Genomic DNA, 13,856 nt, shown 5'->3' with positions numbered 1-13,856 from the left:
TGCTGTAGGAATGGGCCCTTTATTTCATCAGAAACTGATGATTTCATTTCATCTCTCTAAATAAAGCCTATAATTTCAGTACTCTGGTAGTCAGTATATATCTCCAAGGAAAAGGAGGGATTTTTAAATTGTTGCAGTATTCTTTATATTAATATAAAAAACATGGAAGTGTAGTAGACATATACTAGGATGTTATATTAATCTGCTACGTCTGCCATAACAAAATACCATAGACTAAGTGGCTTAAACAACAGAAATTTATTTCCTCTCAGTGCTGAGGCCAAAAGTCCGAGATCAAGATGTTGCCGGGTTTAGTTTCCCCCAAGGCCTCCTTGGATTGCAGATCTCCACCCTCTGACTGCCTCTCCCTATGGCCTTCTCTCTGTGTACAACACCCCAGTGTCCCTCAGTGTGTCCAAATTTCCGCTTCTTACAAGACACCAGTCAGATGGGATAAGGACCCACTCTAATGACCTCATTTTTACTTAATTTACCTCTTTTAAGCCTCTAGCAACAAGTTCAATTACATTCTGCAATGGTATAATTTTAGGGTTTCAACATGTGAATATTGAGGGGTGCAATTCAGCCCATAACTGATGCTATAATAGAAAGTTAGGAAACGCAATTGCTGAATTCCAGTTTTAGCCTTGTTACCCATTAGCTATGAGACTCTTGACCAAGCAACCTGTTTGTGCTTTAGATTTCTTATTTTTTTTATGGCCATAATACCTGGCCTATTTTTCTCAAAAAATAGGTACTATGTCAAAGGATATTTATTGATTCTAATCTACATGTCCTTAAATTATCAAAGTGCTATACAAGTATAAGTCCTTTCTAGAATTACTGTTTCTGAAAGATTGAAATTACTAGTCTTATGACTGTATGCTGAAGTCTAAGACAAGAAGTTTATTAATAATTACTTTTCTCTTGGCAACTCCATCAGAGTTGTTGAGAAGTATTTACTAGTTTGTTTTCTTTCTTGCTTTTTAATACACAGAAAGATTTGTGCAAGCTGAAAGATTCTCCCCTTTCGTATCGGATCCTTGGTTGGCCAAGGAATAAGGTCAAACTTTTCCCTCCCAAGGCATCATTTTTCAGAAAAGTAAAACAAACAAACAAAAAAACCCTGCAAGATGAGTAGACTGCTATAAGCCACCTTTACTGAATTGGTATCCTTCCACCTAAGCCCTATTTTTACCCATCTTCTCATGAACTTTACTCTTTGCAAGCAATTTCTCCCATCCCCAAAATCAAAAAAGGCTAATGTTACAGAGATTTTAATTGAAAATATTCAACCCAAAGTCAATTATTGTGCCTAAAACTGAAACGGGCCAATACAGCAATTAGTAGAAGGATGATACTTTTTGTCCTACTGAGAATTCCACAGGCATATTATAGTAGGGTTTTATATTCTGCTTTCAGGGAAGAAATAATATAAGATATGGGGGAAGGGAGAGAGAAAAAAGACATTGCCATTAAAATAAGTTCGTAGAACAAAACATCCTTCAGTGCTTCATTTAGCAAAATATGTCATTGCAGAAGCACTTCCGAGTGAAAGTCAAATGTAAATTTTATACACTGACTATAAAGAATAAAACCTCCTCTGGGAAGAAATTTGCTCACCCATGAAAGGTAAGAAGCCTTCACCCCCAACCCCACATGCTAGATTAGTTGTGGATAAGTGATGGATTGAATCATTTCTGAGAAGGCTCCTTGCTCAGCCTTCAGCTTTGTCCCAATAGAGCCCTGCAAGACCATTTGTTTACTATACCTCATCCCTTAAGCAAGGAGATTGTATCAGAGATGTCTCTAGAATTCAATAATTTTATTTAATCCCCTTTATTTTATATCATTTCAAAGATTTCATTGCCTATAATTTCCAGTCCAGGCTGAGGGACATGAGTTCCTTTTTATCCTATGACCTGTGAACTTGGATCAGAAAACCAAACAGCAGTGGCTTCTTGAAGAACAGCAAGGCCTTCTGCAAAGCTGGTCTTGCTCCACTTCTGTGAATTGTGGTGCACTCAGGTTTATCACCTATGCCTCCAATCAAATTTGCTTAAAATTGCGGAGGCAAACTTTCAGAGACCCGTTAGCACATTGCAGGGCAGGATGAAGGGAAATGTCACCCTCCATCCCGTCCCCACTGTGCTGGGGAAATGAACCAACCTTAGACAGGCCCTTTCAATTCCCAATTATACTGTTCCTCACCTTCCTGTCTCCCCTTCATATCAACTCATAAGTGCAAGTCTCTTTATTATGAAAGAAGGGTCAATGTTTCTTGCCTCTTCATTGCAAAAGAGGGAAGCCTCAGAATAAAATGAAGAGCAAAACAAAAAGAATTGAAAGAGACATAAACTGCCCTCATGGGTCTCATATGCTCTCCCTTTAATCTGTAAGATCGTTTCCGCTTCTCTTCCTAACGAAAAGCTTAGCTCTGTGGCTCTCATATATTAGCTCATTGCAAAGTGACCTCTAAATCACTATTACTTAGAAACAAGGACCATATTTCCGTTCATTTTATTGTTCCTATAGTCTACTTTCAGTGCCCTATTCTGCTATTTATTTTTAAAGGGCAGTATCTGTTTGCTAATAACCTCCCACCTGAATTTTTGTTTTATTTCTCTGACCTCTGTTAAAGAAAGAAAGTTTAGAAGGAAACCGGAAAAGGATTTCTACCTCGTATCCTAGGGGAAAGGTCAGTGTATGAATATAAGGAGTTCATTAATATCCTCCTATCTAAATAAAGCTTAGAATCCTACAACAATGGAAATGCAGTCAAAGCAATGGTCAATTCATGCAGAGGCATATCTAACCCTAATAACTTACAGCCATTTTCATTTTTCACAAATGCTTCTATTCCTATTACCCAGGAGACATGGTGTGTTTACTGAATTATTCAATTAGAACTGATTACCTCCAAAGTCAGTATGATATAACTGTTGGGATAGCATCTATGTTTTTCAAATGATACCATATTTTTAAATTAGGTGGCCTAAGGCTTCCTTTTAGGAGTTAGATTCTTCCTTTCCTGAGTATTTATAAAAAGAAGGGCAAGTTGAAAGAAATACAAACTCTGCTTTCACCGATAACAGCCAACTTAGAGGGCATAGAAGGACTGTAAACTCAGTTTCCTCATTTCTTAAAATGAGATAACAGCTACATTTCAGGACTGCAATGTTGATTAAATAATATTATTCATTAATGTGTTTTTTAGCCATATATTTTAACTTTAGCTAATTCATCAACATGATGTCTTTGGAAGAGTTCTTAGGAAAAGCCACCTGTCCCCAAATAATGTCTACACCTTATGTATCTTAATGCCTGAGTGTAATATACTTAATTATTAAAAACTGTTAATAACTTCTCTTGAATTAGCGTATGTGGTAAATTAACCCTATTGCTAGCCACAACCTTAGAGAATAAAGCCAATCTTCAGTAAGAATGGGAGAGGGGGCAATTAGCTCTATCAAAAGACCCTCAGGGTAAGGTGCTTGGTCAGAGCTCTGGCATATGGAATACAGGGAGGGGGTGCTGGGTGGAGAGGGGCTCTTACTCTGGAACAGGCACTATTCTAAGCACTTTACTGTGAGGTAGGTACTATCATGCCCATTTTACAGATAAGGTAATGGAGACCCAGAATGACTTAGTCTGTTGTACAAGAGCAAAGATATTCATCTGGAGGAACTGGCTTTGGTGTCAAGCATCTGGGATTCAGAAGCCCTGATCATGCACTGTGCCTGCCACCTCTCCTCAGTGGATGAAGAGGGGAAAAGGAGTGAAGAGACACTGTGGCACATGCTACCTGGGGCCTCTTCTCGCCCAATATCTAGTCTTTTTCTTTACTAGCAGAACCACAGATCTTATTCTGGAAAGCCCTGTGGAAATACTCATTGCCCCATACTTTAGGTGATCAGTTCTGGCGAAGGACATCTAAGCAAGAAACCTACTGAGTTTGCTTTCCGTAAAAGTTACTATTCTCCTGACAAACAGATAGACTCAGCTGGCACTGGCTGTTTCTTTTTTTTTTTTCTTTCCCTTCTCTCTGGCCGAAATGGAATTATCTACTGGGGAAGGTGGAAAAGCCCTACTGTGGCTAAAAGACTGACAGCTCCATGCTAAGAGGTAGAGGAAGCCTGGTGTCATTCTGGAGCTTCCATATTAATCCTGGATTGTCCACTTTTGCACCTTTTTATATGAGAAAAGTAAACCCTTATTTGTTTGAGCTCCTGTGTCTGTCCCTTATGCTCAAATGCAATCTTAACACGTAAGGAGATGTGCAAAAATAGAAGAAAGAAGCCAGCTTTTGCAGAGAATGCCATTTTGCCCAAGTCTGGCACCGTGTGGGAGTGGGTACACACACAGCTCTATGCCCCGTTCTTCCACTTTGCCCAGTTATGCTGCTTCCTGTGGCTGCAGTACCCGGACACGGCCCCACCTCTGCAGCAGTACAGCGGACACGGCTTAGCTAGGACACTGCAGTAGGGTTTGGCAAACTACAGCCTGCAAGACAAACCCAGTCTGTGGACTGTTTTTGTACAGAGTGTAAAACTAAGGATGTTTGGCTTGTTGTTCCATTTTAACTGTTTTACAAACAAATAAAAACAAAGAAGAATATGCAACAGAGATGACATAAGCTCAGGAATCCTAAAATATGTACTGTATGGTCTTATACAGAAAAAGTTTGCTGATCCTTGCAGAAGGACAGGACAGAGTAGAGTCAATATGAAAATTATTATAACAACTACAGTAAGTCCCCTGCATACGGCCATGTTCCGTTCCGAGAGCGCATTGGTAAGTCCAATTTGTTTGTAAGTCCAATGAAGTTAGCCTAGGTACCCAACTAACACAATTGGCTATATAGTACTGTACTGTAATAGGTTTATAATATTTTTCACACAAATAATATGCAAAAAATAAAGAAAACATTTTTAATCTTACAATACCTTGAAAAGCACAGTACCATACAGTACAACAGCTGGCATACAGGGGCTGGCATTGAGTGAACAGGCAAGAAGAGTTACTGACTGGAGGAGGGAGAGGAGGTGGGAGAGGGTAGAGATGAAGGGTCATCAGCAGTAGGAGATGGAGGGCAAGCTGCAGTGTCACTCACGCCTGACGTGGATGGCACAGGTTCTGGCTCCTTGCTGGATTCAATTCTATCTACCCTTTTGAAAAAACAATCCAGGGATGTCTGGGTAGTAGCTCTTTTTTTCTCATCATAGATGACATGGTTGCACTGGATTACATCCTGAACAGCTGTTGTAACCTTCGTGTATTGTTCTACGTTCTGGTCCTTTGCCTCAAAAACTAACAGTGCCTTATCGAATAAAGAAAATCTCCTTGCCATTTCCTGTGTCGTGAATCTCTTTAGTTTTTCAGTTATTTCCTCTTCCTCCTGTCTCTCTTGGTGTTTCTTAGCAGTACCAGCTACATTACCACTGCTTTTACGCTTGCTTCTGGACATCCTGGACTTGAAACAAAGATACTGTACTACTGTGCTCTATACAGTACTGTACAGTATACAAAAGCACAACCACTTGTAGAGGATGCACTCACGTGACAATGTATGCCAAACACGTGAACTAATTTACCATGATTGGCCATGTGAATGCACATCCTCATCTTTGAAAGTTCACAACTTGAAGGTTTCCATGTAGGGGACTTACTGTATCCAGGTTGCAAACCTTACCCTCCTATAATGTCATTTTTATACTCCCCGGTTAGTCAAAGAGTCGTCATATCCACAACATGATCTATAGCAGAAGGACTCTCTACGTGATTTTCTGAAGCGGGGTAGTGGAGGGCAATAAGGAAGAAGGAGAAGGAGCAGAACAAATACCTTCCTGACTTAAAAGGAGGAATCTAATTTTAAACATCAGATTGCCAAAAAACATCACACATCTGCTGCAACTGATTGTTGGAAAGGAAGTATCATTAAGCATTCAACAGAAAATCCTAGAAGGAATTATGTATCGAATACCTTGGAATAAAAGCACCTTTCAGGAAGACTTCCCTGTCACAGGGGGTACCAAGTTTTCATTCCACAAATAACATTTCTACTATTCACTTTAATTCTCGTCATACAAAATGCTAGACTTACAACTGGATTGAAAGCACTGAGTAGAAAGAGGGTGATTTTTCCTGATTTTCTCTTCTCATTGCCTCATAGGACCTAAAAGATGGTTAGCCATTTAGACACTTAACAAATTACTTCAAATAATGTAGCAAAATAAAGACTTTCATCTGTAACATAAGGCTAAAGAACCATTTCTCATATTCAACGGTAAGGATAGAAATTATTAAATTTCTCTAATCTCATATTTTAGAAAACTCATCCCAACATGCAGTCAGCTTAGTGGTAAATCAACCCCATTCAAGACGGGTTTCTTTGGCCTTGGATTGCTGTTAGTGAAATCTCACTTCTGCCCCATAAATAGTAGAAAATACCCCTACAACCTGGGCCTAAACAAACACAGAAGAGAAAGAAAATATGTGCCTGTTAACCTCTCAGATCCCCAAATACCTCAATGTCCTTTGATTTTCACTTCCTTTGTTTTTCTGTAGGCATGTTTATCTTCTAACGCATCTTTGTCATCAGCCTCTCACAAGTAAAGCTTTTCCTTCTCCTCGACAATATCTACTTTTTTCCCGTTAGAATTTTGTCAAGGCAGAGCTTTCACAATGTCATAATAAATTCTATGCTATATTGGTCCTCTTATCATTTTAGAGGCTAAGTGGATTTAGGAAAAATAAGTGCATTGCATCAGCGGTTTTCATCTACTATTTTGTAGATACAACATACTTTGTCTTCAGATCAAATATGATAACATACTTTTGTTCATACACTGAGCACAAAATTATCCTTCTTAAGAATCAAGCTTCAAGGTTTTTGATTTCTAGTATTTATCTTTCACATTGAATGTATATACATTCATATGATTATAAAATTATGCAATTATTTTATGTAGATCAGTGATGACTGCATACGAATGTTATAAAACAACACGTTACAAAGCACTATGCTTAGGGAAAATGGTAACTGTGAACATCTGGATTGAGAAATTTAAATTTGAAAAAGTCTGATTTTTCCATAAAGCTTTTTCTCTATGCTTGTCCAGATTTGAGTTAGTACTGAAACCACTTATCTGAAACAGGCTAATTAAATGTGGATCCAAATATGTTACTCAGATTAAACACCCAGGTTAAAAAAAAAAATGAGTATTTTTCTTTCTTTGTTATGTTGCTACATTGATATAAGAATTTTTTTTTAGTGTTGCTCTTGAGGATATTCAGCAATTTCGATGCCCGAGAGTAGAATAAGAATGACCAAAATGGGAAAACATTTTAAAACTGAATTCACCAAATTTTATCAAGGAAAATAACTATATACTTGAAAACTGCCAAAAATATCTTGAGGAGGTATGAGTTTCATTTTAAAAACTAGTTAAGAAGAAAATCTATCTCTGTTTCAATTAACCCACATGCAATTCCTAATTTGAAGCTTCAGTCCGCCAAAGCCCCTAATCTCTGTGAATTGAAGGACCTACCTTTTTCCCCCGAAACACAAGGTGGTGTCTACCTTCTGGGCAAGATGGATACTCAAAACATTTTCAAACATTGTGGTTGAGACACTGACCATTAAGAACAGAAGCTCAATCAATCAGGGCAGATGCTGGCCAGCAAACACAAGCCTAGCTGACTGGCGTGGCCCTGCTTGGTATCGGCCACGTTCCTAGAAGCACAGAGCCGGCACGGGAGGGGGAGTGGAATACTGTTATCCACCCACTTTGGTATTCACTTTGGGGTCTCTTTCCTCTTTGGGTTTGAGTTTTGACCACCAAGGTCCTTGTGCCTCCTCTGTACCACAGATCCTCTCCAGCCTGATTCTCCCACTAATCCCCCTCCTGAGTACAAAGGGAGCATCATTTTTCTCTATTATTCAAAAGCATGAAGGGAACTCCTGCCTAGACAGACCACACAGCCTTTTCTTCTCAATCACTTTTGCACTGTGCCAGGTACAAGTTCCAGGGCATTCCTCCTTCAACCTGCCTTCCTACATATGGATTCTGCAAATCTCTCTCATGTCTCTGTCATGTTTCCCAACAGGAATTTGATAGTAGGATCAGGGCAAAAATGCAAGACTCCAAAACTCAAAAATTTAACTTTTTAGTCCGATTATGCCATGGCGATCATCCCTTGCATCTAACGAGAAGAAAACTCTTCTATGGCACCTAAATAGGGGAAGGCTTAAACAGTGTTAAGTCCCACTACTTATACAGGTGAAATGTAGTTCAACTACTTATATATTTCATGGGCGGGGTATTTTATTATTGTTGTCTTTTCACATTCCTATACCATCTGCATCCATATGCAGAATTTTGAGATTCTTCTCCTTATTTTCCATTTTTAAACAACTTTGTTAAGGTATAATTCACCTACCATACAATTCACCCATTTAATATGCACAGTTCAATGTATTTAAATACATTAACAGAGTTGTGCAACCATCACTGCAATCTAATTTTAGAACACTTCATCACCTCCAAAGAGACCCCATACTCATTAGCAGACATTCCTCATTCCCCTCCACCCCACTGGCCACTGGCAACCACTTATCTACTTTCTGTCTCTATAGATTTGCCTATTGGGATATTTCATATGAATGGAATCATAAAATATGTGGTCTCTTGTGCCTGGCTCCTTTTCCTTCACATAATATTTTCAAGATTTATTCATGTAGCATGTATAAGTACTTCAGTCTTCTTTTATTGTTAAATAATATTCCTTTGTATGGATTTATCAGATTTTACTTATCCACTAGAGTATTTTCTTATTAATATACTTTTTCCTCTTATCATGCCTAGAACCTTAGCTATGCTATAGGGGTCTCGTAAAGGTTTTCAGAATGAAACTGATGAAATTGGTGAAAATCAGAAATGTAGTAAACAACTACAACCTCTTACTATCGAAAAAGCGATCTGTTCACATTGAAGAAAGGCAACTAATGCAAATATTCAAGTACCCATATGTCGAGAAACTTTAAAAACACGAGCAAACATGAAGAAAGTGAATAAGCATTGCTTCTGCTTTCTATCACCAAGATTTTCATCAAAACTTATATTGGTTCCATCTATAAGACTTATAAACAAGTAGATAAAAGTGGAAAATGGAACCAATAATTATTATCTCTACAATATCAAGCAATAAGAGTGGTGGATTTTTCTTTTTTCATGTTGATTTCACAGAACTATGTAGTTGCTTTGAGGATGATTCTGAGAAGCTGACATACCTGTTTGCGTGAGGAGTAAAAACTGATATTAGCTGTGCTAGAAAATATCAATATGAAAATTTAGGGGACTCTTCACACTCCTTACAACAGTGGGTATTTAAAAGAAAGTGTAGCAGATTTAGCTGTCGTCCTGTTATTATTTACAATTTTGATTTAGTGGTATTTTTCACATGGGCAAAACCCTTAATGGACTCCCAAGTTAGACACAGTGGTACAATTATAATTAGGACTCATGTGTATTAAGAGTTCTGAATCTGATATTATAAAGTCAAAGAACCTCACTGCATGGATGGATAAATGTAGTTTCTATCTTTCAGGTGCAAGAGAAAACATGTTCAATAATTTGTGTAGTGCCCTAGATATTAATAGAAATAATATGGGAGCTAAAGCTTGATTAGTTCATTATTCCTTCTATATGCTCCTCTGTCTCAAAACGTGTGAGATAAATTATTGGAGAGGACCTTATTCCCTCTCAGTGCTGTGTTTTCAAGGATTTTTTTTTTCTCTTCAAGTCAATTTTTTTCTAGGAGTAACACAATCACATTGAAATAACCTTGCATTTTCTTCCCTTCGTAAGTTAATTCACACGACAAAACTGCGTTTTATGCTCTCATTCACGTAGTCATTTTAAAGGACACACAAACAAAGGGTTTTAAGTTTTTAGGCTATTTGGGAAAAAAAAGAATAAACGGAAACAGCAGTCATCTGTGAAAACAGCTGACATTTAGTTTCAAAGGTAAGGTAAATCCGAATGGCATGAGAACCTTTCTACTCACAGGTGTCTAAAGATTCGTCTGAATCATCAGGGCAGTCTGGGTCCCCATCACACAGCCAGCTCTGGGAGACACAAGTCACATGATCGTGGCAAAGAAATTCACCAGGATCACACAACTGCTGATCTGAAAATGAAAATGTTTCAAAATAAAATATGAATGATCTGAACATGAACACAAGAGCAGTACAAAGATGAAATGTGAGAAGGCAATGCATAAAAGGTCTATGAATGTGGTCCCCATTTTCTGTTCGGCAACAAAGCTAAACCGACTATTTTTCTTATTTTTATCCACTCAGCTCAAGCACTCAATTCTGATAGACTTAACTTTGTTGTGGTCTCACACAATCTATCCTGAAAATAGTTAAGAATTCTATTTGTGTTTAGGACTAGAGGCTTCCTCATATCAGATAAGGCATAGAGCTATCGCAGCAAGCAGGTTTTATAGAAGATGTTGATCCAAAGCAGAAGCTCTTGAGCAGAAAAATTTTAGTTTCCTCCTCTGCTCCAAGACAATGAAAAATCAGCAATAAAAATTAAACCTTGTACGTAAACTCCATCTCTTAGTATTTAGTTCTTAACTATCCAACCTTATGCTAGAGCTTCATGCCTTTACATCTGTTAGATACCCAATATCATAATATATTTTTCACTACAACTTTCCAATTGACAGTTTCTGCTACTGGACAGTGAGGGTGATAGTAAAATCCCATAAAGCTTTGTTCTAACTCAGGTTTCTACATTTGATCGTATTCAAAAAGTCCATTATTTTCCTTCCATTGTTTCAGAATATTTAGGATCTGTTGCCTTTCCTCAGGTCCTAGTAAACTCATCAGATGTTGTTTTTTGCAGTATTCTTACTTATGCCCTATAAGTCCATTCAACAAAATATTTCTTTTTTAAAAGTATGTAAAAACATGTCTGAAATAGAAATGTTTCTCACAATTGATGACCTCGGAGTGTGAAAGAGTGTTAGGAGTGTTAGACATTTGATATCACTCATTCTTTGTTATGTATATACAGGAATGATCCAACGTCAAAGAAATCCATCAGTAAATATGTCTTTCAGTATATACCAAATGCATATTCTAAGTGATACAAAAGCATTACACCATAGCTTAATTGGCCTTTTTCCCCTAGCAATCTACAAAATGGCGGCACATCTTCCACTTAATCATTTGATAAGATACAGTATGTCTTTCCTTTCTCTCCCTCAACCTCTTCCCCTGACCCCAAAATAACTTAAAACAAATATACTTTACAAACACACAAACACATCCAGACACACACAAACACACACCTTTCATCTATAATTAACTCTTCCCACTCTCACACTATGATATTTTCTGAAAATTCATATATTTTACCTTATTATACACCGTCAATACCACACTCATTACCACTGCTATCATAATTATTGTTGTTTTTTTTCACATTAGGTTGTTTGTGCATACTTTGAATTTGGCCTTAGAGTTGGTGCTATAGAATCAAAGATGTATAAGTCTCAGTCTTTGTCTTGAAAGATGCAGTCAGGCTACTTACACCAACAGATCCCAAAGGAAAAAAAAAGTACATCGTATACCAAAAGTTGCCAAATAAGTGATTTAGAAAATAACTGCTAAAAGGAGGGATCACAGGTAGAGACAGATGGATACCAATACAAAGAAAAGTCTGGGGATAGAAGCATGATTTTAAACGTGGGTAGGCTGTGGATAAATGGAGAGTAAATACAGGACATTTCAGACAAGAGGTAGAGTAATAAAAATTGTTAAGGCAGTAATTATTGAAATGCATTTGAGACAAATGTTTTATACTAAAGTTGAAATGACATTCAGGTGATAAGATCCATCTCGGCTTTTCTCCACCAAACATTATGTGTGATATTTCTAAGTATGTCCTGGTGTTAGAGGAAAGGGACTTAAATTCTGCTTTAGACAGTCATGTAACCTTTGTAGTTAATGTAGGGAAAGAGCACATGAGAAAATTCAAATTATTTTTGCTTATAGACAGAGACTATATGATTTATTACCAAACAGGGAGAGTTCTGAGGGTGAAGGAAGACATTAATAATTACACGGGGGCAACAAGTATAAACCAAGTCTATTCCAGAAAAATCAGAATGACTGCTCATTGTACCTATAGCTAGTCTGCATTGGATCTATGATTTTGAGATGCTAGGTTTTCTCTTCCTTCATTCCTCCCAAACTATAACCAATTGCTATAAGAAAAGGGGAAAAGAGATGGTGCCTTGCTAAATGCCACTGTATAGTGTCTGTCTCAGTAAATAATCAACAAGTTATTTGTTGAAGTATAAAGAAATAAAAAGGGCCAACAGAACAATTTATAGTGCTGAAAAATAGTGTCTCAAAAACATAGGTCAGGGACTTCCCTAGTGGCGCAGTGGTTAAGAATCCGCCTCCCAATGCAGAGGACACGGTTTAGAGCCCTGGTCCAGGAAGATCCCACATGCTGTGGAGCAACTAAGCCCGTGTGCCACAACTACTGAACCTGCACTCTAGAGTCTGCAAGCCACAACTACTGAAGACCGCACACCTAGACCCCATGCTCCACAACAAGAGAAGCCGCTGCAATGAGAAGCCCACGCATGGGAACGAAGAGTAGCCCCTGATCTCTGCAGCTAGAGAAAGCCCGAGTGCAGCAACAAAGACCCAATGCAGCCAAAAGAAAAAAAAAAAAAAAAAGGTCAGCGTTAGTAATGAAGAACCTTGAGTACCACAGGAAGCATTTTGTAGATAATTTGAAGCCATGGACAATTACTTAAGAAATGGTATTTATGTTAAAATAAGCTGCAAAGTCACCTGTGAGGAGACTACTGCAATTGTCTAGAGAAAAGTTTAAGATGATTGGGGTAAAGTAGTGGGGACTAAAATGGAGACTGTGCTCCAAATGATCTAATAGAAGAGTTAGGAATTAGTGACTAAATAGTTGAAAGACTCAAATATGCCTCCAAGTAAATAGCCTCAAAAATTGATTAGATGTGGTCTCAAAACCAAGATAAGACATAGAGATGGGGAAAAAAAAAGAGAAGATATTGTACATGTGAGTGTAAATGTGTGTGTGATCCTTGTCATGGGGGCAGTGGAATAATAATAGTAGGAATAATTAGCATTTTTATCGTGCTCTGCAGTTCAAAAAGCAGTTCCACCCAATATCTTAATTTGTTCATTCATTTATTTATTCAACAAATATCACTGAGCTTCCAGTATGTTCTAGGGACTGAGGATACAATAGTGAGGAAAACAAAGCAGAATCCCCTGCCATCATAGAGCTTACGTTACAGTGGAGGATAGAAACAGAAACAAAATAAACACGAGTTAACTGCAAAGTATATTAGAAGATAAACGCTATGGAGAGATGGGGATTAAGGGTTGGAGAGCAGGGTCAGGGGGTGGACATACAATTTTAAATAAGGTGGTCAGAGAACGTGTCACAGAGAATGTGACGTTTAATAAAGGCTTATAGAAGGTGAGAGTGACATCCATTTGAATAAAAGGTCATGTGCTAAGAACCTCTGGCAATATTCCATTTTATATACGTACCACATCTTCTTTACCATTTATCTGTCAATCCATTTAGGTTGCTTCCATGTCCAGGCTATTGTAACTGGTGCTGCAATGAACATTGGGGTGCATGTATCTTTTCAAATTATGGTTTTCTCTGGATATATGCCCAGGAGTAGGATTGCTGGATCATATGGTAGCTCTATTTTTAGTTTTTTAAGGAAACTCCATACTGTTCTCCATAGTGGCTGCACCAATTTACATTCTCACC

The 13,856-nt window shown here is 37.9% G+C and overlaps 1 protein-coding gene across 1 annotated transcript in view; it reads right to left on the bottom strand.

Annotated features, from left to right (window-relative positions):
- The window catches only part of LRP1B (LDL receptor related protein 1B), a 1,792,829-nt gene that overhangs the window by 1,435,996 nt on the left and 342,977 nt on the right, over positions 1-13,856 (bottom strand). Inside the window, exon 2 of the mRNA XM_030883038.2 lies at positions 10,069-10,191. Coding sequence (XP_030738898.2) covers positions 10,069-10,191 — 123 coding nt within the window. The remainder of the gene's footprint in view (positions 1-10,068; positions 10,192-13,856) is intronic.

The sequence above is a fragment of the Globicephala melas genome, chromosome 7 (genome assembly GCF_963455315.2).
Source record: "Globicephala melas chromosome 7, mGloMel1.2, whole genome shotgun sequence".
NCBI lineage: Eukaryota > Metazoa > Chordata > Mammalia > Artiodactyla > Delphinidae > Globicephala > Globicephala melas.
The sequence above is the reverse complement of the archived record's forward strand: the minus strand, read 5'-3'. Positions and strand labels throughout refer to the sequence as shown.